We start from the raw sequence: 27437 nt of genomic DNA on the forward strand, positions 1-27437 counted from the left end.
CCTCTCGTTCTGGTGCTGGCCACCTGAGAGAAGAGAGCAACCTCCTCCTGGCCACAACCACCCCTCAGGTAGTTGTAGACAGCAATAAGGTCACCCCTGAGCCTCCTCTTCTCCAGGCTAACCAATCCCAGCTCCCTCAGCCTCTCCTCGTAGGGCTGTGCTCAAGGCCTCTCCCCAGCCTCGTCGCCCTTCTCTGGACACACTCAAGCATCTCAGTGTCCCTCCTAAACTGGGGGGCCCAGAACTGAACACAGTACTCAAGGTGTGGTCTAACCAGTGCAGAGTACAGGGGCAGAATGACCTCCCTGCTCCTGCTGACCACACCATTGCTGATGCAGGCCAGGGTGCCACTGGCTCTCTTGGCCACCTGGGCACACTGCCCAGAGGTTTTCTGAGCCATGTGAAATTGCAGCTGATTTTATTTACTCTTTAAGGTTTGATATTCCTGGACATTAAAACAAGTCACCGTAACTAAAATGTGACTCGAGGTATCTTTCACTGGCATATTGCTGGAGAGACTTTGCAGTCCATTTTCTGTTCCTGCAGAACTGTTGTACACACAGCTTTCAGACGTGGCTTGCTAGCAAATGACTTCTACAGATTTCCACATCAACTCCAGAAGTGGCCTTCCTGTGGCCTTTCAGTATCTGAAGGGGGCCTACAAAAAAGCTGGGGAGGGACTTTTTAGACTATCAGGTAGTGACAGGACTAGGGGGAATGGAGCGAAGCTGGAGATGGGTAGGTTCAGATGGGATGCGAGGAGGAAGTTGTTTAGCATGAGAGTGGTGAGAGCCTGGAATGGGTTGCCCCATCCCTGGAGGTGTTTAAGGCCAGGCTGGATGAGGCTCTGGCCAGCCTGATCTAGGGTAGGATGTTCCTTCAAACAAGCACACCATGGCAGGGGTGGTTGGAACTAGATGCTCCTTGTGGTGCCTTCCAACCCTGACTGATTCTATGATTCTAAGTATCTACTGTCTTAGAAAAACAGTGTTAAGTTCCAGTTTGTACCAGGCATTGGATTTATTTCCTCTCCCTACCCCTAGATTATGCTGAAGTTGAAACCAGGATTGAAGATTTAAGAGAACTTCTGTTGGATAAGCTGCTCGAAACTCCATCAACATTGCATGATCAGAAACGTTATATCAGGTAATCCAGTGTCTCCAGCAGGCATGTGGTGTCAGATGTGTCTTTCAGTTGTTTCCCTAAACAAGGGGGTGATTGGGTTTATTATGATTTCCATGCTGATGTTAAAGCTGTAAGCAGAGCAGCTGAGATTTTATGACTAAGTAATTGCAATGGATTGGTACTCGCTGACTGAAAAAGTGCTTGAAGAAGAATAATTTCATCAAGAATAATTGAATTTGATTTAAAAATATCTTTTAAGAGGTGTTTAGATTCTGTTGCTTTCTCCAAACCAACACAGTGCAAACTGTGTCTGAAGCCATCGCTCCCAGGCTGCAGATCTCAAAACAGATTCATTATTAACTTGCCTTATGATTTATCTTGGCTTGCTGTTTAAAAGCAGTCATCCTCAGTCAGATAATAGGGAGTTTTTAATCCAGACTCTTGCTTAAGTTTGTTTTTTCTCTCTTACTACTCAGCTGAAATAATGTAGTCCATTTATATTTCCTGAACATGAACCAGTTCCCCAGTTTTCACTGGCATTCCTACATCTTCTGTCATTCACAAAGCTGTTGTCAAAGTGTGTTGTAAGGCATACTGGCAGGAGCTGGTTTGCCAGTGGAATGGGCTGCCCAGGGAGGTGGTGGAGTCACCGTCCCTGGAGGTGTTCAAGAAAAGCCTGGATGAGGCACTTGGTGCCATCGTCTAGTTGATTGGACAGGTTTGGGTGCTAGATTGGACTGGATGATCTTGGAGGTCTCTTCCAACCTGGTTGATTCTATGATTCTAGGAATAGTGTAGCCAGCAGGACTAGGGATGTAATTCTGCCCCTGTACTTGGCACTGGTGAGGTCTTATCTTGAGCACTGTGTGCAGCTCTGGACCCCCTTACTGTAAGAAGAATACTGAGGTGCTGGAGTGGGTCCAGAGGAGAGTGATGAGACTGGTGAGGGGGCTACAGGGAAAGTCTGATGAGGAGAGGTGAGGGAACTGGGGCTGTTCAGCGTGGAGAAGAGACTTAGAGGAGACCTTATCACTCTCTACAACTACCTGAAGGGAAGTTGTAGTCAGGTGGGGGTTAGGTTCTTATCCCAGGCAACTTGTGACAGGACAAGAGGGCATGGCCTGAAGCTGCACTAGGGAATGTTTAGGTTGGATATTAGGAAGCACTTCCTCACAGAAAGGGTGATCAGGCACTGGAATGGACTGCCCAGGGAGGTGGTGGAGTCACCATCCCTGGAGGTCTTTAAGAAAAGATTGGATGCTGCACTTGGTGGAATGGTTTAGCTGATGTCATGGTGTTAGGTTATAGGCTGGACTTGATGATCTCAGAGGTCTTTTCCAGCCTCACTGATTCTGTGGCCTTCTTGTACTGACAGATATTGATTTGCTTTATGTTCCTTGGAGCCAAACTCTAGAGTTCTCCAGAGCATTTGATGTAAGGAAGGTTTTTAGTTTGGGGGCATTATTTGCACTCCTTTTGTGGCTTCACTTTTATCAGTTACCTTAAAAGACATAGCCCAAACATGTTGTGTGAGAAGTACCCTCAATATTCTGCCATTCCTGTGAGGTCTCCAATGTTTTGTACACTCGCCAGGCCCAGCTGCACAATACAAAGCACACAGATGTGGAGTTATTGAGTTCTAATGAATTGACAAATTAACAGAATCCCAGCAAACACTGATTAAATCAATTCCACCACTCCAGGGGTAGTAATGTGGTTATACTATTGTGAGTCTTCTGGAGGCAAGGTGTGAGGAAGGCTCTCTTCAGGTAAAAGGAAGTCATCAAAATCTGACCTGTAAAATCATTTGCATAAACCCTGCTATTTTATGAGGGTTTATTTTCTTCCTTCATATATTTATTTGGTATGTGCCCAACATCTACATCTGAGCAAGACCTGAAACACTGTGGCTTTTCCTTTCAGATAGTGTTTATGATTAGGCTTCAATTCATATTTTCCTCTCATTTTATTATGGTATTTCTTACAAGAGTGCCCACTGACAGGACAAGGGGAAATGGATTTAAATTGAAGGAGAATAGGTTTAGATTGGATCATTGGAAAGAATTCTTCAGTACAAGGGTGGCAAGACTGTGAAATGGATTGTTCAGAGAGTTTGTGGATGCTCCCTCCCTGGAGATGTTCGTGGCCAGGTTGGATGGGACCTGAAATAACCTGGTCTAATTGAGCAGTGTCCCTACCCAGGGAAGGGAAGTTGGATCTCTGAGGTGTCTTACAGCCTAGGCCATTCTATGTTTCCACGATTTACACTGGTAATTATTTTATACTACACAGGCACAAGAAGGATGTGGACCTGAGGGAGCAGATCCACAGGAGGCCACAAAAACGCTGTGAGGGCTGGAACCCCTCTGCTGTGAGGATAGGCTGAGAGAGTTGGAATTGTTCAGCCTGGAGAAGAGAAGGCTTTTTGGGAAGACTTTATTATGGGCTTTCAGTACTTAAATGGGCCTATAAGAAAGATGAGGACAGATATTTTAGCATTTAGTTGTCACAGGACAAGGGGTGGTGGTTTTAAACTAAAACAGGAAGATTCAGACTAAACAGATGTTTTTATGCTGAGGGTAGGGAGATACTGGCCCAGGTTGCCAAGAGAGGTGGTGGATGCCCTTCCCTGTCCCAGGTCAGGTTGTCTGGGGCTCTGAGCAACCTGCTGTAGTTGAAGATGTCTCTGCTGACTGCGTGGAGATTAGACTAAATGACCTTCCAAGGTTCCTTTCAACCTAAACCAGTCTATGATAATGACAGTCATGACACAGCTTACACTTAACAAGCAAGGTAATTATTTACTGTTTTGTGTCTAAGCAAAGACTGAAGACCCCCTAAATGCTAAGGGAGGTGTTTGCAACCTATAAACACCTCCTTGTCAGAATGGTTGCTTGTGTAATTTTCTCATCCTCCCCAAACAATCCTACTTTGGCAGTTTGTTTTTTGTTCAAGTACTGCAGACAGTTCTCAAAGATGAGAGAACTTTGCAGCACCCTCCTGGTGAACACTGAATATTATTCTAGTAATGCAGCATTTGCAAAGGTGTTAAACATTCCCTGTGCTGCTTCAGACGATCAATCTGTGCTTCACCTCGAGCATCTTGAATTGCTTCGTCTCTGCCAAGTCTCATCAATGTGGAATGTAATGGAGTGCAATAAATAGTAGAACAGGTAGCTTTTTGAATGCTCTGTGGTAGACAATGATACTTCTGTGCTCTATTAGAAGGCAGCTGGTATGACTTCAAATGCTTTCCTGAAAGACAAGAGGCTATTTTGCTTCTCTGTATTAGAAGCCCAAATCCTTTTTGTTAACTCTCTCCCTGCTCCTGGAGTTTTTCTCAGACTGTGTGTGCACATCCTGATGCAAAAACAGAATCACAGAGTTTGAAACACTTTAAAACAAGATAAAAACTTGAGGAGATAGTGTGGTGGGTTAGAAACTTCACACACACACATGCTATTGGAATTTACCAGACTAGCTCAGACGGCTTGGAAGTAAGACAAAGCTTTATCTATAGCAAAGCAAAATTTACAAGCATATACACACAATATATTTACAAGTATTTATAGTTATATACAAATAAGAAATAACACAGAAATCCAAACTCCCTCCCAGACAAATAAAGCTGCCCAGAAAGGACTCAAAGCTGCTCTCTTTTTCTCCCTCCACTTTTCCAGACAGACAAACAAAACAACCAGCACAGCTTACTTTGTTTTCTGTTAGCCAAGATTAGTAGAAAAGATATTAGAGCAGAGTGAGAAGGAAGCAAACAGATCAAGCATCTAAGACCAGAATGGGACAAATTGTTGATATTTTGGCTATTTATCCCTCTCAGCAAACCAATGAATGATATAGTAGAAGAGATATTAGAGCAGAGTGAGAAGGAAGCAAATAGATCAAGCATCCCAGACCAGAATGGGACAAATTGTTGATATTTTGGCTATTTATCCCTCTCAGCAAACCAATGAATGATATAGTAGAAGAGATATTAGAGCAGAGTGAGAAGGAAGCAAATAGATCAAGCATCCCAGACTAGAATGGGATAAATTGTTGATATTTTGGCTATTTATCCCTCTCAGTAAACCAATTGAATGATATAGTAGAAGAGATATTAGAGCAGAGTGAGAAGGAAGCAAATAGATCCAGCATCCCAGACCAGAATGGGACAAATTGTTGATGTTTTGGCTTTTTATCCCTCTCAGCAAACCAGTGAACAATATAGACTTCATCATTATTTTCTTTTTCCAACCAATGATCTAATTTCTCTCATTAAAATATTCCAATTAGCCTCAAACCAGCACAGCTTGGTTTATGTTTGTGCGTGCATATGGTAAAATTAATGACTGCCAAAAATTAATGGCTTCTTTTACAGGGTTAACCCTTCACAGTGTCACAGTATCATCAGGGTTGGAAGAGACCTCACAGATCATCAAGTCCAACCCTTTACCACAGAGCTCAAGGCTAGACCATGGCACCAAGTGCCACGTCCAATCCTGCCTTGAACAGCTCCAGGGACGGCGACTCCACCACCTCCCCGGGCAGCCCATTCCAGTGTCCAATGACTCTCTCACTGAAGAACTTTCTCCTCACCTCCAGCCTAAATTTCCCCTGGTGCAGCTTGAGGCTGTGTCCTCTCATTCTGGCGCTGGCCACCTGAGAGAAGAGAGCAACCTCCTCCTGGCCACAGCCTCCCCTCAGGTAGTTGTAGACAGCAACTTCAGGGGGAGTGACCTTGAACCTGACCCTAGGTGGTCTTGACCCCTCCCCTGGGGTGGGTCTGAACACTACCAGGTGATGGTTAGCCCACTCCTGTCGAAAGGTCTATAAAAGCAGGAGAGCTCCCTGTTCTCTCTCTCTCTGTGCTCCCTGCATCCCTGCTTACCAGCAGCACCATCCTGTTCCTCTTTATTTTACCATGTGGCCATCACCCACGAGGCAGACAAAGCCATTTCCATCAAAAATCTGGTTGTATTTACACATTTTGTATTCATTTTCCCTTCCCTATACCTTTGTAACTTCCCTACCTCAGATACCTTTTTAATTTATTGTTAAACTACTTTCCTTTTCTAACTTCCAAATCAGAGTGAGATGATTTATTTGAGTGTGCTTACCTTTTCCTCTCTCTACAGCTAATTCCTTTCTTTCAGGAAAGAAGGGGGAAGAAGGAAGGGCACTCTATAAAATTGTTATGGGCTCCATCAAATAGATTTGAGTCTCTGGGAATTTAAATGAGAACCAAGACACTTCTGTACCTGTTGGGGTCACATGATGATACAATCAAGACATATAAAGTGGGAAGAAAACCACCACATTTTATGTGCTTGAGATGTCATCACTGATTCCAAGTGTAACACGGAGGACTGAAGTGCAGCCTTGGCTGATAAACAGCTTGGTATCCCAAGGACTTTATTAGAGCACAACTGAAAATACATATTAATGTGCTCTTAAATAGATATGGGTTGGTTTGTTTCTACATGTTTTTTTGATTCAATTTTGCTTCATTAGATGAGGAGAGGCGGATACAAAGCTTCTGTCTGTATTTTAGGCATTGGTTAGCCTGGAGAAAAGGAGGCTCAGGGCAGACCTCATTGCTGTCTACAACTACCTGAAGGGAGGCTGTAGCCAGGTGGGGTTGGTCTCTTCTTCCAGGCAACCAGCAACAGAACAAGGGGACACAGTCTCAAGTTGTGCCAGGGAAGTATAGGCTGGATGTTAGGAGGAAGTTGTTGGCAGAGAGAGTGATTGGCATTGGAATGGGCTGCCCAGGGAGGTGGTGGAGTCACCATCCCTGGAGGTGTTGAAGCAAAGCCTGGCTGAGGCACTTAGTGCCATGGTCTAGCTGACTGGCTAGGGCTGGGTGCTAGGTTGGACTGGCTGATCTTGGAGGTCTCTTCCAACCTGGTTGATTCTATTGTATGATTCTATTCTATTCTATGAGCATATCTTAACAGCTATTTTGGAATTCTGTTTTACTGAGGCTTTTCTTGTGTCAAGGCAGAGCTGTGATTTTTGGACTGGCTTTTGCAGATATCTTTCTGATCTTCATGCTCCCGGGGACCCTGCTTGGCAGTGCATTGGTGCTCAACATCAGTGGATTCTGCAGCTCATGCACAACTGCAAGGAGAGCTACGTTAAAGAACAAAAAGGCAAGGATATATTTTTGGTTTATATATATTTGACACTTAGGAATTTGGCATTGCCTTTTATTTGACAAGTTTTAGTGTACAAATGGTATTGGAGTGTTTTTCCCATCAATTTTTGATAGCTCTTTACAAAGTTGAATACCAACTTCTGTTTTTTTCTTCTTTATTCTATTACAGAAACAAAACAGCAGTTGGAGTTTTCTTCTTTGTTTAACTTAGGACTTTTAAACTCTTTACATAGGAAAAGCATTAAATTTCAATCACTTAAGTTTACTGTCTTCCAGAAATACTTCTTTGAGGTCACATGAAGTTTGGATGGTTGTCTGAATATGCCAGTTAGATTTCTTTGTCACAAGATATGCCATTAGCATATGGGTATGCAGGCCATGGGGTATGGTGGAATAAAGTGGAATTTCTTCATATGCAGTGAACTATAATTTGGTATTCTCCTGTTCTTTCTTGGTGTGCATTTTAAAAGTCCATATTACACTGTTTGGGCTCAGACCCAAATGGGATATTCAGGCACTGTTATGTCAAGACCAGTGTGAGTCCCAGAATCCCAGCATGGTCAGGGTTGGAAGTGTCCTGTGGAGGTCGAGTCTAACACTTCTGCTAAAATAGGGTCACTCAGCACAGGTTGCCCAGGATCACAATGTCCAGGGAGGTTTGGAGTCTCTCTAGAGAAGGAGACTTCACAATCTTTGTGGGCAGCCTACTCCAGTGTTCTGGCACCCTCACAGGAAACAAGTTTTTCCTCCTGTTCAGGTGGAATCTCCTGGGTTCCAGTTTGTGCCTATTGTCCTTTGTCTGGTCTCTGGGCACTGGTGAAAGTAGTGTGACCCCATTCTCTTGCCCCCTGCCCTTTAGCTATTCATCAGCATTGACAAGATCCCCTCAGTCTGCCCTTTTCATGGCTAAAGAGCTCCAGGTTTCTCAGCCTTTCTTCCTGAGAGAGATGCTGCAGTCCCCCCAGCATCTTTGCAGCCTCCACTACACTCTCTCTAATTATTCAGTGTCTCTCTTGAACTGGGGAGCACCCAGTACACAACAGTACTCCAGATGGGGCCTCACTGGGGCAAAGTAGGAGAGGGGGGGATATGCTGGTCATACTTTTCTTAATGCACTCCAGGAGGACGTTGGCCTTCTTGACCAAGAGGGCACATTGCTGACTCCTGGTTAACTTGTCATCCACCAGCAGTCCCAGGGCCTTCTCCACAGAGGTGTTTTCCAGCAGGTCACTCTCTAACCTATACTGATACAGGGAGTTGTTCCTCCCCAGATACTTCAATAAAGGCCAAATTGCTATTATTACTCCACTTGTATTCTCTTTGTCTGCCAGTGTTGCTCACAGGATCACAAAATGTTAGGGGTTGGAGAAGGAAGTCCAAAGACCATTGAGTCCTCCCCCCCCTACCAAAGCTGGGTCAGCTAGGGCAGGCCACACAGGAACACATTCAGGCAGGTTTTGAAATTCTCCAGAGGAGACTTCACAGGTTCTGTGAGCAGCCTGTTCCAGTGCTTCATCATCCTCACTGCACAGAAGCATCAACTTATGTTGAGGTGGAACTTCTTGTGTTCTAGAATTCTGGCATAATTACCTCTCTCACCCTGCTGGCAAGAAATGTATAGGTCTTGCTTTGAAGTCTGGGATGGATGTTAGGAAGAAGTTCTTCCCATAGAGAGTGATTTGCCTTTGGAATGAGCTGCCCAGGGAGTGGTGGAGTCACCATCCCTGGAGGTGTTCAAGCAAAGCCTGGATGAGGCACTTAGTGCCATGGTCTAGTTGAGTGGCTAGGGCTGGGTGCTAGGTTGGACTGTCTGATCTTGGAGGTCTCTTCCAACCTGGTTGATTCTATGAACTCCACTACCAGTTAAAATGATCCATCTCAAGAGTGTGCTTTCAAAACGGAACAGGTGGGAGGCTCTTGGCCTGGCATTTCCAGTAGTAACATCTGGCAACTGGATGTTCAGATCAGAAAACAACAAGTAGTACCTTGTTTCTTTGGAAGTACCATCAAGTTTGCTGTTTCTGAAATGAGTAGGCATGTTGGAGCTTGCCCTCTGGCAGCTTACAGGTAATTCCTATGCTCAAACTGGTGCATGTCTATCCCAAACCAAATAAGGTGTTGCATTCTGAGTTGGAGCTGCTGCAGAAATGTGCTGTGAAATTGCTGCAGGATGCATAAGCTGTCCTCAGCAGAGGATACAACATCAAGCATACAGTTCATAGGGTGCATGGTACGTGACATCAACATCAGTAAGTTCTAGCTTAAAGTGTGCAGAGACCATCTTTGTTCCATACTGTGAAGTGCTGTGGGACCAACTGGATGCCAGGTTGGTTTCTTGGCCTCTTAGTCAAAATTCAGAATGGTCCAAAATCTCCCCATCTTTCCTCCCCAACCAAACTCTGAGACCCCACCGTCAGCCCTGCAAAGTCCACCTGTCAGGAGCAAATCTCACTTGTAAATGGCTGTGAGAAACAATTCTGAGCTTTCTTTTTCTCCTCTCACTCAAAAAAAGTTACAGAGGCATCTCCCAGCTTCTTAGTATGACAAATAGAGGCATGAAGATACTGAGTCCTGAAAGCTCTGCTCCTCTAGTAATCTACATAGTAATTTTGATATGCAGCCTCCAGGAAATGAATGGAAAATATGTCTGGATTCTGAGTCTTGCCTTGAAAAATCTCAGCCTGTTTGGTGTTTTCCCTTGCAACAGGTCTGCTTGGCCTTAATATCAAAGGGGCTGATTGTGTTAGCAGTTTTGTTTGGCCAAGGAGGAGGAGTTTAAATTACTTGACTGGCCACTAAATGCCCCTTGATGGGTGGGCAGAGGCCAATGGGATGAGATTTAACAAGGCCAAGTGCAGGGTTCTGCACTTTGGCCACAACAACCCCAAGCAGCACTACAGGCTGGGGACAGAGTGGCTGAGAGCAGCCAGGAAGAAAGAGACCTAGAGGTACTGGTAGATAGTAGCTGAAGATGAGCCAGCAGTGTGCCCAGGTGGCCAAGAGAGCCAATGGCGTCCTGGCCTGTATCAGGAACAGTGTGGCCAGTAGGACGAGGGAGGTTATTCTGCCCCTGTACTCAGCACTGGCCAGGCCATACCTTGAGTGTGTCTGGTTCTGAGACCCTCAATTCAAGAGAGATGTTGAGGTGCTGGAACATGTCCAGAGAAGGGCAACAAAGCTGGTGAGGGGCCTAGAACACAAACCCTATGAGGAGAGACTGAGGAAGCTGGGGGTGTTTAGTCTGGAGAGGAGGAGGCTCAGGGGTGACCTCATTGCTGTCTACAACTACCTGAAGGGAGGTTGTAGCCAGGTGGGGGTTGGTCTCTTCTCCCAGGCACCCAGCAACAGAAGAAGGGGACACGATCTCAAGTTGTGCTGGGGGAAGTATAGGCTGGGTGTTAGGAGGAAGTTCTTCAGAGAGAGAGTGATTGGCATTGGAATGGGCTGCCCAGGGAGGTGGTGGAGTCACCATCCCTGGAGGTGTTGAAGCAAAGCCTGGATGAGGCACTTAGTGCCATGGTCTAGTTGAGTGGCTAGGGCCAGGTGCTAGGTTGGACTGACTGATCTTGGAGATCTCTTCCAACCTGGTTGATTCTGTGATTCTATGAAACAAACACTGATTTTATATAGATTCTATTAAATAGCTGATCAAATGTCAACAATTTTCTTCTGTCCTTTCATGTGGTCCTTATTTGAAGTATTTTAAGTACAGACTGTAAAATATTCAAGAATTGATCCTAGTTGGTGGAATCCCACACTTAGTATCTAGTAGGACAAAGGAAGATTGCTAAATGCCCTTTTTCCTTCCTGCAGATCTTTAATTTTGCTATACACCAGATGGGAGATGAAAAAAAAAAACAACCAAAAAGAACTCTCAGAATTAGTTTTAACTGCCAAGTAGAATAATGGTGATTGTGGTCAGAGGCATGGAATGTGTTTTAATCTACTTCACTAGATGGTTTCTAACAGGAAAAGTGTGGGTTTTTACTCAGAGATACCAAATCGGTTCTGCAGGAGACTTTGAGGAATCTAATCAACTTAACCAAGTTAGAAATGTGATTTATATGGTCATAAATTCACAGGCTATTTTAAGAGAAAGTAGTAATACATTTTCAAACATTAAACTCCTCTACTTTAAAAACATGCTTCCAAAAAGAGATTCTTTCATGTATCAGGCGTTTGAAGGAAGAGGTGAGTCCATAAGGCTGATACTGGAATGAAAAGGGTATTAAAGCTTTTTCTGTGTTTCCCTTTTAACAGCAGGGATAATGAACCTTGTTTCTAGCAATTTCTTCATACTGCCTAAGCTGAAATTAGCAGTGACTCCAGTCCCACCTTGAACATAGCAACAATTTCTGACCATTCTTAGCTTAGTAGTTCTAACCTTGGGTCTGCGGGTTCAGACTGACTCAGACCAAACTTTCCAGCACAGTAACCTTCAACCTCAGCAGCAAATTTGCTCTATTTTTGTATTTGTGCTCAAATTTTCAGGTTTCAGCTGAGTTTGTGCCAAAGTGTTTTGCTGCTGGGTTATTAGTTTTCACAAGCAGAGCTGCGCTCTGAGTTATTAAATGTGACTTTTACTACCTGAAATGGATTTGGGATTAAACAAAAGCCTTGGCTTCTCTTACCTGGAAAAGTCTCTTTTGAGAGCTCTATTAGACATTCTGGATGGGATTCTTGAGGCTGGATCTCAATCAGTAAATAATATCAAAGAATTTATTTGCTGGCCATGATGTATTCAGGGAAGAAAGGTTAATATTGCAGTTATTTGCTAAACTAGTTAAAAGCCAAACCTAAGTGAATTCCAAGGGGAACTGAAGAAAAATTCAGTCACTGCTATGGCAAAAGCCAACAGCATACCTTGGGACAAAATAATTCCAGTTCTCTCCACACCACTAGGAGTCTGACTCTTTAGTCATTACAACTTCAGTAATTTAGTTTTCTTATTCAGAAATAGTATCTGCACTTAGTGCCATGGTCTGCTTGAGTGGCTAGGGCTGGGTGCTAGGTTGGACTGGATGATCTTGGAGGTCTCTTCCAACCTGGTTGGTTCTATGATAAATTCTATGTTTTTTAAGATACCTCATCCAGGCCACTGGGGCAAATCCTTAAGACTGATAAGGCAAAAAACTAATTTTCTGCATCCTCTGGAGCTTCTTTATTGCTGTCTAATGATTGAACTCTTCTTAAGAACTACTTTCAGTGTTCTCCTAAACATAGTTGAAAAATGGAGTGAGTCTAATACATGTGCTGAGGTGGTTGAAGGTACTGTCAGAAAGTCTTGTATTAGGGGTGTATTTAAATACATGTTTATCATAGAATCAACCAGTTTGGAAGAGACCTCCAAGGTCATCTAGTCCAACCTAGCACCCAGCCCTCTCCAGTCATCTAGACCATGGCACTAAATGCCTCATCCAGTCTTCTCTTGAACATCTCCAGGGATGGTGACTCTACCACCTCCCTGATCCGAATGTGAATCCTTCACTCTCAGTAGTACTATCACATGAAAAGTTTAACAAGCAACAGAAAAACAACCTCTGTGCATGATTATTACTAGAGATTAAGTCAATTTTGTAGAGATACTTTGCAGTTCTGTGTCTTAGAACTGTAAAGGATCATAGTATAGCACAGTTTGTGATGAAACCTGAAGGGAGGAACTGGGCTGTAATGGCCTTTTTTGGGGGGGTTAGCAGAAATCCTGTGTGAGGCTGTAATGTCCTTTTTTTCAGGGGTTAGCAGAAATCCTGTGTGTTTCAAATACTGTCTGTTTTAAATGAATTCAGCATGTGTTAACATTAACTACCCAAAGCTGAAAGGTGTATCAAGCTGTGTTAGGCTTTGTCAGTTGATTTGTCAGCGTGACTTTAAAAAGCTGAGAGCAACCAACAGCAAATTCTTCAGCTGGGTGTTCCCTTGGATTTTAATTGACAGTTATTAATCAGTAATCTAATAATCCAATAAGTAATCTAATAATCAGTTAATTGGTTGTGTTTATTTTGATGGGAGAAAGTATGAGGGGGAGTTTTCTCAAGCCATTTGTCTGAAGTACTTCACAGCAGAATTTTAGAGCATATATCCCTTGAGGAATATCTCTGCAGAATCATGAAATATAGTATGGGTTGAAATGGACCTCCAAGGGTCATCTAGTCCAACCCCCCCCCCCAAAGTGAGCAGGGACATCCTCCATTAGATCAGGTGGCTCAGACCCTTGTCAACTCTGACCTGGAGTATCTCCAGGGATAGGGCATCAACCACCTCTCTGGGCAACCTGTTCCAGTGTTCCACCACCCTCATGGTAAAGAACTTTCTTCTAACATCATAGAATCATAGAATAATAGGGATTGTGGGGGATCTCCAGAGATCACTGAGTCCAACATGCCTACCAAAGTAGGATCTCCTAGGGCAAGTCACACAGAAATGTGTCCAGGTCTTGAAGTATCTAGAGAAGGAGATGCCACAACCTCTCTGGGCAGCCTTACAGAATACCCATATGTATTCATGTACTATTTCCTCTCAGTCTAAACAACCTTGTTGGTTTACTGATTAATCTTGAATCATGTAGATGAATGTTCCATTACATGCTCAGATGTGGCTGTTGTTACTCACCCATCATTGCCTTTAGCCTGTCTCCTGATCTATAGCAGACTCTCCTCGTTTGTGAGGCGAAGAAAACGCAGGCAAATGATGCTGATAGTATGGAAAGCTTTTGGAATTCAAACCCATGTGTTTTACAGAGTGGGTGAATATGTATCTATGACAAGAGCAAAATCTGCTCTGAAGTACAAGCAGCCAGGACAGGGAGACTGAAAAGCATAGCCAAAATCAGAGTGGAAGCATGAGGCAGTGCAAGGAACACCCAAATCATAAAGCTTCAGTGCTCATGTCCTCGTAGTAAGTCATTCTCCTTCTTCTGTGATGGTCAGATTCTTCCTTTGAAGGTGCAGGTGTAGGCAAAAGACCCATGTACCATAGAGCTCTGTGTGGTTGGAGCTCTAGCTCTGATCATGTAGTAATCATGGTAAATATATGGATTTATTATCTTTTTGTTTTCTTCTGAGTAGAATATTTAAATGGAACAGGCAGTTGTGCTCTTCTGTTGCTTTTGAAGCCTTTTTTTTATCATATGGCTATGAAGTTATTTCCAGAAGCATTATTGTTTTCCTTTTATAAATCTGATCACACCCACTGTTGCTGCATGCTGGAAGGACCAGAAGTAAAGCCAGTTTGCTGCTGTCTTGTTAGAGAAGGGGAGATGCATGAGACTGAACAGACAAGAAAATGAGATGTTTTGAAGGCTGTGACTATAAAGATTAAGCTGGAAGAGCACTGTTACTGCTTAGTTCTCTAGCAAGAAATGATCATAGAATCATAGAATCAACCAGGTTGGAAGAGACCTCCAAGATCAGCCAGTCCAACCTAGCACCCAGCCCTAGCCACTCAACTAGACCATGGCACTAAGTGCCTCATCCAGGCTTTTCTTGAACACCTCCAGGAATGGTGACTCCACCACTCCCTGGGCAGCCCATTCCAATGCCAAATAACTCTCTCTGTGTGAAGAACTTCCTCCTAACATCCAGCCTATACTTCCCCCGGCACAACTTGAGACTGTGTCCCCTTGTTCTGTTGCTGGTTGCCTGGGAGAAGAGACCAATCCCACCTGGCTACAACCTCCCTTCAGGTAGTTGTAGACAGCAATGAGGTCACCCCTGAGCCTCCTCTTCTCCAGGCTAAACAATCCCATGATAAACAGAACTCTGCTGGTATTTCCTTGTATTGGCTCCCTTGTATTGGCTGAAGCCTGATTTGCTGCTTCTGAACTTTGAACTGAAGAGATGTAAATGCCTTGGGACTTTCAATGGACAGTAAATCATTTCCTTCAATTAAGATTTTACGTATTTGTAACTTTTATTGGGTAATTCCCCTATTATTAGGGCATAATTATAGTTTTCCACTCTGGTTTATACTTCCCAGACTTGGAGTGCAGGAAACATGGGAGATATAATGACGTAAAGTGACATGAACATAAACGTAAATAAATGAGGTTCAGTTTAAAATGTGCCTGAGGCACTGGGCAGATAGCCAGAATGAGTTAAGCAATGGGATGCTTAACGTGAGTATTGGGGAAAGAAGCTGTGGAGATTAAGGCTGGTTTCTGTGTGGCCATGGATTATTTGCTTAGATTTTAATAATGGCTTAGGAGGCTTCATCAGTCTTTGAGCTAAAATGAGTAGGGATTCTATTGTAGTTAGCACAGAATTGTCAGGGTTGGAAAAGACCCCAAGGATCATCCAATTCCAAACCCCCTGCCTTGGACAGGGACACCTCACACTAGATCAGGTTGCTCAGAGCCCATCCAACTTGGCCTTACAAACTTCCAAGGATGGGGCTTCCACCACCTCCCTGGGCAACCTGTTCTGATGTCTCACCACAGTCATGGTGAAGAACTTCTTCCTAACATCCAATCTGAATCTACTCACTTCCAGTTTTGCTCCATTCCCCCTAGTCCTGATATTCTAAAAAGTCCCTCACCTACCTGACATTCTAAAATGTTCCTCACCAACTTTCTTGTAGGCCCCCTTCAGATACTGAAAGGGCACAAAGTCTTCTTGGAGCCTTCTCTTCTCCAAACTGAATAGCCTCAACTCTCTCAGCCTGTCCTCATGGGAGAGGTGCTCCAGCCCTCTGATCATCCTCGTGGCCCTTCTCTGTACGTGTTCCAGAACATCCACATCTTTCTTCTAATCCAGTTCCTGAATTGGATGCAGTACTCCAGGTAGAGTAGCAGTGTAGAGAGAAAGAATCACCTGAATCACCTCTCTCGACCTGCTGGCTGCTCTTCTCTTGATACAGCCCAGGATACAATTTGCTTTCTGGGCTTCAAGTGCACACTGGTGGCTCTTAGTGAGTTTCTTATCCACCAGGACCCCCAAGTCCTTTTCTTCAGAGCTGCTCTCAAACCAGTCACTGCCCAGCCTGTATCAGTGCCTGGGATTGCCACAGCCCAGATGCAGGACTCTGCACTTGGTCTTGTTGAAGCTCATGAGGTTGGCATAGGCCCACCTCTCCAGCCTGTGTAAAAAAAGTCTTCATTTCTTAACAAATCTGTCTGAGCTCTGAGGTAATGTTATTAGAATCACAGAATGATTTGGGTTGGAAGGGACCTTCAGGCTCATCTCATTCAAAGTCTCCTTGCTGTTGGCAGGGACACCTCCTACTAGACCAAGTTGCTGAAAGCCCCTTACAACCTGACTTTGAACTTTTCCAGGCTTGGAGCCTCCACACCTTCTCTGGGCAACCTCTTGCAGTGTTTCACCACCCTCATGAATTAAGATTGATTTCTTCCTAATAACTAATTTAAATTGAGCTTTGTCTATTCTGAAGCTGTTATCCCTCATCCTGTCACTATATGCCTTTGTAAAAAGTCCCTTTCTGGCTCTCTTGCAGCCAAATTCAAATACTGGAAGGCAGCTCAGAGGTCTCTCTGGAGCCTTCTCTTTTCTCCAGGCTGAACAACCCCAATTCTCTCAGCCTGTCTTCATAGGAGAGGTGCCCCAGCTCTCAGATCATCTCCATGGCCATCCAATAGAGCTCTAATAATAGATTATAGTGAATTATCTGTCTTTTATTGCCCTCTAGACACTAAAGCTCTCAATGGGAACACTAACACCGTTGTCATGTCAGGTTTTGTGATTGTTTCAGTTGCAAAATATGTGATACACAACCTCTATTAAATATCTTAGCATGAAGATAGCTCTCAAGACAGAATGTAAGTTCAGTGATAATTTTTGTCATAGTTTTTATTGCTGGGAATAAAGAGCTGTTTTGCAGCAATGCACAGATACTGCATAAGTCTCTGCAGGGTTTTTCTGTGCCAGAGTAGCAGCAGCTGTACATGGTGTGAAGTGCTGATGGATGCTTAGACCATGTTGCTCTTCTGTGCCACGCTGAGATTCTCTTCACCTTGCAATGAATGGTCCATCTTTGTTGGATCAGACAGGCCGTCAGGGCTCGTGTCAAAAGGGCCTTTTCAATTTGTTATCCTAGCAGCTGGTTCTCTTCCATTGCCTTTGCTTACTGTACATCTGGAAGAAGGATTCTTGCAGCTGGGAGCCATTTCACGTCTAAACCACATCCCCTGGCCATAGCAGAAATACCCTTTTGACAGCAGATGTCAAGCAAACCCTTAATGGGTTATTAATTAAATTTTAAGAAATTAATCTGTAGAGAAATAAGTGCCTGTGTTTGTTTTCTTCTTTTACCACCTGTGTCTGTAACTTGGCTGTGACTTAAGAGTTTTTAGTAGAATCTGACACACTCAGAAGTGCAGGGAGCATTCTTATTTTATATAGTACTTAAAATGATCATAGAATCATGCATTGGAAAAGACCTTAGGATCATCAAACCCAACAACAGATCAAGTCCAACCACATTGTTTACCTATTTACTATTTAAAGTATTATGAGCACAGTAGAATCTGACACAGAAGTGCAGGGAGCATTCTTATTTTATATAGTACTTAAAATGATCATAGAATCATGCATTGGAAAAGACCTTAGGATCATCAAACCCAACAACAGATCAAGTCCAACCACATTGTTTACCTATTTACTATTTGAAGTATTATGAGCACAGTAGAATCTGACACACTCAGAAGTGCAGGGAGCATTCTTATTTTCTATAGTACTTAAAACGATCATAGAATCATGCACTGGAAAAGACCTTAGGATCATCCTATCCATCAATAGATCAAGTCCACATTATTTACCTCTTTAATATTTAAAGTATTATGAGGACAGTGAAATACTGTGATTTGAGAAGCAGACAGCAAATACTGTGGTTAGAAAGCAGAGCAGGTAGTTTAAAATCAAAACTGAGCAGGTTAGTACTGCTGAAGGTCAACTGAGGCTCTTCTATGCCCAGAATTCTACCTCGGTTCCTGCTGTGGTCTTTTTAAGCCCTTATTCGGGCAATTCAGTAAAAGAGAGTTGTTTTCCAAGTTGCTGAAGATCTTCATGTCCACTGCTGCATTTTACTAGTGCTAGTAAAACGACATAGTTTTTATTTCCATGCTGAACCTGAGCTGTTTGGCTCTCTCACTTCAGTGTGTTTTGGCCTGCAGGACTGACAAGGAAAGGATACCCCTAGGCTGCAAAATATTTGGGACACCACTAGAAATAATGTTACCCCTTTGGTGGGAAACAGAAAAGTAGTTTTCAGTGTCATTAAGTCCAGGCTTTGTTACACCAAACCTAAGATTGCAAAAAAAAAAAAAAAAAAAAAGAAAGTCTTTTTTAATGCCTTCCAAAATGTATTTTCCATAGATTCCACTTTCCATAGATTCCACTTTTAATTCTCTGCACTCCTCCCTCTGCTAGAAGCACAACCCAGAAACAGAACCCATTTTTATCTCCCTTGTTAGAAAAAGTCCAATTCCTAACAAACGAAAAGTTAGCAAGAGAAAGTACTCTAGGAAGGAAAAAAAACCCAAACCACACAAAAACCCCTTTGCAAACAGACAACCAACCCCTAACTCGCAGCTGAGCAGGTTAATTTCGGGGGCGATTTCTCCTGCTCGCCTGATTTTCTCGCCCAGACAAATGGCAATTCTCCACGCGGTGTCCTTGAAAGGAATCTTACCCGGGCGATGCCGGCGCAGGCTGCAGGCACTGTGTGTTTGGTCAACAAGCAGCAGTGGGTGGTCAGGCTGCAGCACAGCACAAGGACCCGCTGTGCGCAGGAAAAGCCCTTCAAAGGTGTTTAAGGGCGGTAAGGAAGTCTGCTGCCCTTCGGAGAGCCCCGAGGCTGGAGCGCAGCCTCCCGCGCTATTGTAGCTGCTGCGGAAAGGCGCTGCGAGATCCATAATGCATGAAAGGACACAGTGGCTGTATTCACCTGGGGCCACAGCTGTAAGCTCTCTGTGTTCTTAATTTAATCTCACTCATCTGCATGCTGCGGGTGAGGAGATCTGCGTAACGCCTGGTGTTTGACTTGCTGTTAGCGAGGGGGTTGCTCTTAGAGCATCTCCAGAGGTTGCTTTCAGCCCCCACCACCGTTCTAAGATTCTGTGTTGCAAAACCACTCAGCCTGAAGTCGGTCGTCTGCTACCGGTTTTCTTTGTCACTACAAAAATTAGGAACTACAAAAATCAGTAATTACAAAAATCAAGAGTCACAGAATCAACCGGGTTGGAAGAGATCTCTAGGATCATCGAGTCTAACCTAGCACCTAACCCTTCTAATTAACTGACCCGTGGCGCTAAGTGCCTCACCCAGCCTCTTCTTAAACGCCTCCAGGGATGGTGACTCCACCACCTCCCCGGGCAGCCCATTCCAATGCCAGTCACTCTTTCCAATTTCTTCCTAACATCCAGCCTGAAAAAAAATGATCCCCCAGCCTCATCGGCAATGCTCCAGGCTGGAAGACTGCAAGCTGGCTGAGCGTGGGTTTTAGAAGGGAGATGAGGGGTGATTTGTGACTTCCATCATAAATCCTTGCCTGTCAGACTGTGAGGTGGGAGGAAACAAGCAGAAATGTGAAGTGATGGATATTGCAGAGTGATTTTACACTCAGCTTGGTAACAGCTTTGAAATTGCAAAGTGAAGCTGCTTTTATAGATTTAGAATGAATTCACAAGCAGAAATGTGAAGTGATGGATATTGCAGAGTGATTTTACACTCAGCTTGGTAACAGCTTTGAAATAGCAAAGTGAAGCTGCTTTTACAGATTTAGAATGAATTCACAAGCAGCAGAAATGTGAATTGATGGATATTGCAGAGTGATTTTACACTCAGCTTGGTAACAGCTTTGAAATAACAAAGTGAAGCTGCTTTTGTAGATTTAGAATGAATTCACAAGCAGAAATGTGAAGCGAAGGATATTGCAGAGTGATTTTACACTCAGCTTGGTAACAGCTTTGAAATAACAAAGTGAAGCTGCTTTTGTAGATTTAGAATGAATTCACAAGCAGAAATGTGAAGTGATGGATATTGCAGAGTGATTTTACACTCAGCTTATAACAGCTTTGAAATAGCAAAGTGAAGCTGCTTTTATAGATTTAGAATGAATTCACAAGCAGAAATGTGAAGTGATGGATATTGCAGAGTGATTTTACACTCAGCTTGGTAACAGCTTTGAAATAGCAAAGTGAAGCTGCTTTTATAGATTTAGAATGAGAGAGTCATTGAAGTTGGAAAACACCACGAAGATTATCAAGTTCGACTGTTAAGCCAACACCATCATGCCCACTAACTAGTTGCAAATCATGGGGAAACCTATTGTAGGCAAACTTCATGTTAATAATGTGTTTTTTTTCTCATGCTGCATGCAAGTGGCATTTCAAAACATAGGGCTGAGATCTACACAGGAGCCTTAGGTTCTGTATTCACACAGGGGACCCAAGGCAACTCCAGTACCGATAAACTCAAAGCCTGCAATCTGTGGACGGCAGAGGTAACTTCTGATCTGCAATAAGAGAAAGCACAAATTAATGACCTCAGGAGCATTGTGCTTTTTTTTTCTGCTCAGATCTTTCAGAGAGCTCTTGCTGCACTCGAACTGGAGAGCTTGGAATGAAACTGCTGGACAATTTATTGTCCACGCATTTGAATGCTTTGCTCTCTGTACCTTTAAAATGTTTTCATTTCACTCCGCAAACCTCTAAGGTATCTGCACACAAAAAGTTGAAACCCGATGGAATCCACTTTAAAACAAAATTAAACCAATGCTAAGATCCTTAAAACTTTTAATTTGATCTTCTCATGGTTTTACAGCTGTAAATGTAATCAGGCTATAATTATACTGCTGCCGTGCCGTGGCTGTTTGGTGGCAGAGGAGAATGTAGTACATTTATTTTTCCTGTGTTCCTTTGGTTAAATACACACTGGAGCCACTGACAGATATGCTCAGTGTAGATGCTGTATTGTGGAAAAATGTGCTTTTGTAACTTCAAAGCAGTGAAATATTCTTTATAAAAGTGAGGATCTGCCAAGACTGTGTTGTTCCTGCTGTTTATACAACATCCCAAAACCTGGTAGCACAGGGAAAAATTAACTTTGCATTCTGGGCCAGGAATGCTCAGCTAGTACACAGCTTGAATCATTAATAGGCAGTAAATAATAAATTGGCTAGTTTATTTAGGTTCATAAATATTATTGTCTGCCATCCACACTACCATTAATTTGTCCTATTGCATTTTGCAGCTGAATTTAAGTTGCTGGCTCCAGCGAGGGACTAAACCGGGGTGGGAGGAAGGTTGTTTGTCAGTGAACTCTCCCTTTTTCACACTGTTTTTGGTGGTGTTGTGCAGTCTTCAAGCGCTACCTTCTGGTCAGGGGGAAGCAAAAATCAGCTTTCCTAATGTGGTCCAGATGTTGATGAGTCCTGAGGGTATATTTGCTGTTGTAGCTGCCCGCTGCTGCCTTCTGCTTGCTTGTAATGCTAGACAACCAATTAAAAAATTAGCTCATGTTAAACTTTCTTTTCCTGGTACAGCTGCATGCTGATGATGTGGTTTTTCTGGTGGAACAAGAGAGTATTCTTTGCATGTTTTCTGTTACTGGGGAGTATATAAACCAGTTGGGTGGTGGGGGTGGTGTATCAGCAGCAATACAGGGCATTGAGCTGTTCAGCCACCTCAGGCAAATGGGTTTAATTGAATCAATTCACATGGAGATATTTTGGTAAGTGTGCTTGTTTTAATTCTGAGGTTTAATTGGCGCTGTCATTTCTAGAAACCAGCTGTTTACATGAAATTCCTCCTATTAACAAAGGGGTTGGAGAGTGCAAGCCTAAATTCCATGGAAAGGCATCAAAGAGGGAAGTTTTGGTGTATCGAGGGTTTTTCTGATGGCAGTTTCAGTGAAGATAACATTGCTGCACTCCGAAGGTTTTAGTTTTTTGTGGGTTTTTTGTTTGTTTGTGGGTTTGGTGCATATTTTATCAAGTAATGCCTCTGACAATTCTGACTTGTCCTTGGATTACATTTTTTTCACCCAAATAAAACGCATCTCCGTAGCATCTCAGATTCTTAGCCCGAGAGCTACGAGGCCGTTAAAAATTCTTTATACAGAGATGCTACCTAGAATAAAGAGAGCATTGTAAGGTATCAGAAAATCTTAAAATGCTTTAGATTGAAAGGGATCTTTCAAGGTCATTTAATCCAACTCACCCTTCAGTCAGTAGGGACATCTTCAACTAGAGCTCAGCTTGCTCAGAGCCCCGAACAACCCGCCCTGAAGTGATTTCGTGGGTAGGGGATCTACCACCTCTCTCTGGGCAACTTGTGCCAGTGCCTCACCACTCTCAATGTAAAACATTTCTCCACTCTATCTAGTCTGACTCTTTGCTCCTTTTAGTTTCAAACCATCACCTCTTATCTTGCCGTGCTATAAAGTCTGTCCTCATTTTTAAGTACTGAAGGGTTACAATAAAGTCTTCCCAGAGCCTTCTCCAGGCATAAATATTAATTGTGTGCCTTTTTAATCTGGAGAGGAAGCCTTTTTTTTCTAACTTCATTCTGCAGGCTTGTTGGAATGGTTTTGCAGAACTTAACATTGTAAGTTTCTAATAAAACACAGTATGTTTTAGCAGTCATTAAGTGTTTAAATTGTTGGTGCAGATAACGTGTGACCTTACACCAATCTCTTACCTGGCCAGTTGCAGGGCATATGTCCACAATTAACTATTTGCACACAGAGCTACCTTAGAAGTTTCTGATAGCTTTGTGATTTTTTTTTCCCTTCTTATTTTGCATTTTTAATTCATTCAGATAGAGAAATCTGTCCCTAAATTCTTGTTCAAACTCATGGCAGAAATTCTCTATGGTGATGGTGATGGTGAATATTATGTTTAAACCAGTGTGGTGGAGTCACTGTTGCTGAAAACTCAGCAGCTGTAAAGGTGTCATAAAGATAGGTCAATCTTAGTAAGTGGTGTAGGATTTAAATGGTCAATATAATCATTGTGCAGGCTAAAGACACCACAGATGGGCTCACTCAGTCTGTTAAAGCAGATAGATCTGTTTTCTGAGGTATTTGAGAGTGTGAAGTGCTATAAGATGATTGGAGGAGTCAGCAGTTTGGTGAGGTCACAGGAAACCTCTTCAACAACTACTAAAAAAATTGTGGGAGAAAGACTTTATTTCAAAAGGGAAGTTATTGGGAGTTTGTTAATGTTCCACAACACTGAATATTGTTCTTTGAGCTCCAGTAGGTGAAGAAAAATGACTAAGTATATCTTTACTGCCATGCTGGGCTGAAAACAGCATAAATTCAATTCCTTTTTACTTTGTGCTGCTCTTGCATCTGCATTTTGCAGTGTTGTGGTTGTTGCTCTTACTATGTGACCTTCCTGTTATTGTGAGTGTGGGTATTGATGGAAAAGATGAAGCAATATAGCCTTAGATACTGAGATCCTCACCGCAAACTTCAGCATCAAGTACCAGAAGTTTCATCTTGAAATAAGAAATACATTTTTCTACTGTGAGAACAATCAATTGGACAGGTTGCTACGTAACATCCTTGGAGGTGTTTAAAAGAAGTCTGGGCATGGTGCTGAGGGATATGGTTTAGCATTAGACTTGGTAGATTGAGAGTAATGATGGGACTTGATGATCTTAGAGGTCTTTTCCAACCTAAACAGTTCTATGATTCTGTAGGGAAGAATAGTTTTGCTGGGTATATCTTAGAATCATAGAATCAACCAGATTGGAAGAGACCTCCAAGGTCATCCAGTCCAACCTAGCACCCAGCCCTAGCCACTCAACTAGACTGTGGCACTAAGTGCCTCATCCAGGCTTTTCTTGAACACCTCCAGGGATGGTGACTCCACCACCTCCCTGGGCAGCCCATTCCAATGCCAATCACTCTCCCTGGGAAGAACTTCCTCCTAACATCCAGCCTAGACCTCCCCTGGCACAACTCGAGACTGTGTCCCCTTGTTCTGTTGCTGGTTGCCTGGGAGGAGAGACCAACCTCCACCTGGCTACAACCTCCTTTCAGGTAGTTGTAGAGAGCAATAAGGTCTGCTCTGAGCTTCCTCTTCTCCAGGCTGCACACCCCCAGCTCCTCACAGGGCTGTGCTCCAGCCTTGTGTATCATTTCAGAATGAAATTGGAATGTCACATGTGCTGTGCTGTTTCATGGCAATTGTTGTGCAAAGGTGTTCCAACTTTCTTTTCCCCCTTTCTCTAGGCAACCCACTGCTCCACAGCCCCATGCTAGACCTGGACAGTGATGTGCGTCCATCACCAATTGGCCATCTCAGTCAAACTGCTTCATTGAAGAGGGGCAGCAGCTTTCAGGCTGGCCGTGATGATGGTAGGCATAGGTTTTATCTGGAGAAGAAAAGTGGATCTTCTCTGGGGGGGTTGGACTGGATGAGCTTTTGAGGTTCCTTCCACCCCCTGACATTCTGTCATTCTGTGATCTTTAAGGTCCTTTCTAACCCAAACCACTTTATGCTTCTAGGAGTGTGCTCCCACAGCGTATCTTCGCATGTAAACCAATAAAATTGTGTTGCAGTTTGAGGTTGAACATTTGTATTTCAGAATGTGAAGTGCACAGACTCTTCAAAAATATGCCTGTCCCAAATAATTAAATTACTGTTGCCTTTGTCTTTTCCCAGCCCAAAGCCTTGCCTGAAACTGTTTAATGTCAGTACTTTTTTTTAGTATTAATAGATGTTTTCATTTTGCTTTTTCTTTCCCCCTCTCTCTCTTAGCCTGGCGCTATAAAGCTCCTCAGCAAGTTGTCTTTGTGGAAAAGTTGACAAAACTTGTTGTCAGTCAGCTGCCCAACTTCTGGAAGCTCTGGATTTCTTATGTGAATGGAAGTTTATTCAGTGAGGTATGGATTCTTCTGAATAAGTGGCTTTTAAGTAACAAAGCTCCATAATGCTTATGTTTGAAATCTTCTATTTAACTAGAGGAAGTGAGTTAGAGAAGTTTATAAGATAACATACATTCTCAGTGTAGACATTTAAGAGATGATACCTTGAATTGTCCTGCAGTTCTAATCCATAGAGGCAAGTTTTCTTTTTAAAGGAATAAAAGCACACAGTGGAGTCACTTGGAATTCTGCCTGTGATGTGTGTGTTTCAGATGCTGGAGTCAGTATTTGTGTAGTTTCACCTCTTACTCACAGAATCACACACAGAATTAACCAGGTTGGAAAAGACCTCTAGGATCATCGAGTCCAACCTGTCACTTAGCCCTTCTAATTAACTAAACCATGGCAGTAAGTGCCTAATCCAGACTCATCTTAAACACCTCCAGGGATAGTGACTCTACGACCTCCCCAAGCAGCTGGTTCCAACAGGGAATCACTCTTGCTGTGTAGAACTTCTTCCAAACATCCATGCTAAATCTGCCCTGGTGCAGTTTGAGACTGTGTCCTCTTGTTCTGTCACTGAGTGCCTTGGAGAAGAGACCAACCCCCACCTGGCTACGACCTCCTTTCAAGTAGTTGTAGACAGCAATGAGGTCTCCCCTGAGCCTCCTCCAGGCTGGACAACTCCAGCTCCCTCAGCCTTCTCCACACAGGGCTGTGCTTCAGACCCCTCACTGACCGTGGTGCCCTTCTCTGGACATGTTCAAGCACCTCAACATCTTTCTTAAATTGAGGGGCCCAGAACTGGGCACAGTACTCAAGCTGTGGTCTAACCAACACTGAGTACAGCTAGGTGTTCAGCTGCTCTTCTTTGGTCAGCAGAAGATCTAAGAAATTAATGGATAGAGATATGTAAAAGACAAAGTTGTACAGGATAAAAAATAATGATTCTTTTCTTTGGAAGAGGACTACTCATTTCTCAAGCAGTAAGTATTTGTGAATGAGGAGAGGTTTGAGACCAGAGTCCAAAACAACAAGGCACTGAGTGGTTATATATAGACCTAGTACAGTGAGTCGAGTCTGAAGGTCATCAGCTCCATAGCCTTCTTTTTTTCTACAAGTGATGTAAATATTATCTTGCTAATCCAAGAAGCAGAAATAAAAAGTGAAATTCATGCCATGCACTGGGTTTATATGCACACCATTATCCTCTTTTGAAAGGGTACATAATTTGGTATGGGTTATGTCGAGTTGGCCTCTCCTCTAGGCCACGTGGGAGAGGGAGAGACATCAGGCTTACACCAGTGTGATGCATAGTGGTCAATCTGTTTATTGAAGCTAAGTGTGTTACCTGTATACAGTTCAGTAGAGGAGTGTGTACTTTTGACAGGCTCACATAGGCAGAGATGGGCTGTCCACACACACAGAGGCAGACCTGACCAACTACCCCCCTTAATCCCCCTTTGGCCACAACATTGGTTGTTCCCAGGGCTGCCCAGCCTGTCTTCCTCGCAGCTCAGAACTCCCTCAGCTTCTCTGCCAGCCTCCCGAGGCCACTTCTCTGCAGCTGTGCCTACTTACTCCATCCTCATCCTACTTACTCTCCTTATTTTCTCAGTTCCTCCCAAACCCCAGCAGGGTCACTACATGGCTCGCCATCAAAATCTTTGCTAGACAAATATTTTGGGGTCTCTGTTGTTGCTAAAATTTGGTCACACAATTACTTTATTTTACAGACTTCACCTCTGCTACTCAAGCTGTGTTGTTCCTTTTTCAAAAGGAGAATAATAGTGATGGCATATTTCTAAGGAACAAGTCTGACATGAAGTCATGGTTGAAGGGCTGTGGAAGATAGCTCTCTGTTCTGTCAAGAGATGATGGGGCTTTAGTTCATCCCTCGTATCTGCAGATCTGCCACTGGGAAGTCTCACTGACTGCAGTTTGGACTTTTCATTCTGGGTCCTAAAGAAGTTTGAGGAAAAGATCTGTGAAAAGATGTAGAGATAACTGAAATAACAACTACCTGAAGGGAGGTTGTAGCCAGGTGGGGGTTGGTCTCTTCTCCCAGGCAACCAGCAACAGAAGAAGGGGACACAGTCTCAAGTTGTGCTGGGGGAAGTATAGGCTGGATGTTAGGAGGAAGTTGTTGCCAGAGAGAGTGATTGGCATTGGAATGGGCTGCCCAGGGAGGTGGTGGAATCACAGTCCCTGGAGGTGTTCAAGCAAAGCCTGGCTGAGGCACTTAGTGCCATGGTCTGGTTGAGTGGCTAGGGCTGGGTGCTAGGTTGGACTGGCTGATCTTGGAGGTCTCTTCCAACCTGCTTGATTCT

The 27437-nt window shown here is 43.5% G+C and overlaps 1 protein-coding gene across 2 annotated transcripts in view; it reads left to right on the plus strand.

The window, feature by feature from the left end:
• Nucleotides 1-27437, plus strand: part of EXOC2 (exocyst complex component 2) — a 120893-nt gene that overhangs the window by 39030 nt on the left and 54426 nt on the right. For both annotated transcript variants that reach the window (XM_064161105.1, XM_064161106.1), the window contains exons 10-13: nt 1044-1146; nt 7156-7274; nt 24472-24597; nt 25001-25125. In XM_064161105.1, coding sequence (XP_064017175.1) covers nt 1044-1146; nt 7156-7274; nt 24472-24597; nt 25001-25125 — 473 coding nt within the window. The remainder of the gene's footprint in view (nt 1-1043; nt 1147-7155; nt 7275-24471; nt 24598-25000; nt 25126-27437) is intronic.

This window comes from Pogoniulus pusillus, chromosome 21 (assembly GCF_015220805.1).
Source record: "Pogoniulus pusillus isolate bPogPus1 chromosome 21, bPogPus1.pri, whole genome shotgun sequence".
Lineage (NCBI taxonomy): Eukaryota > Metazoa > Chordata > Aves > Piciformes > Lybiidae > Pogoniulus > Pogoniulus pusillus.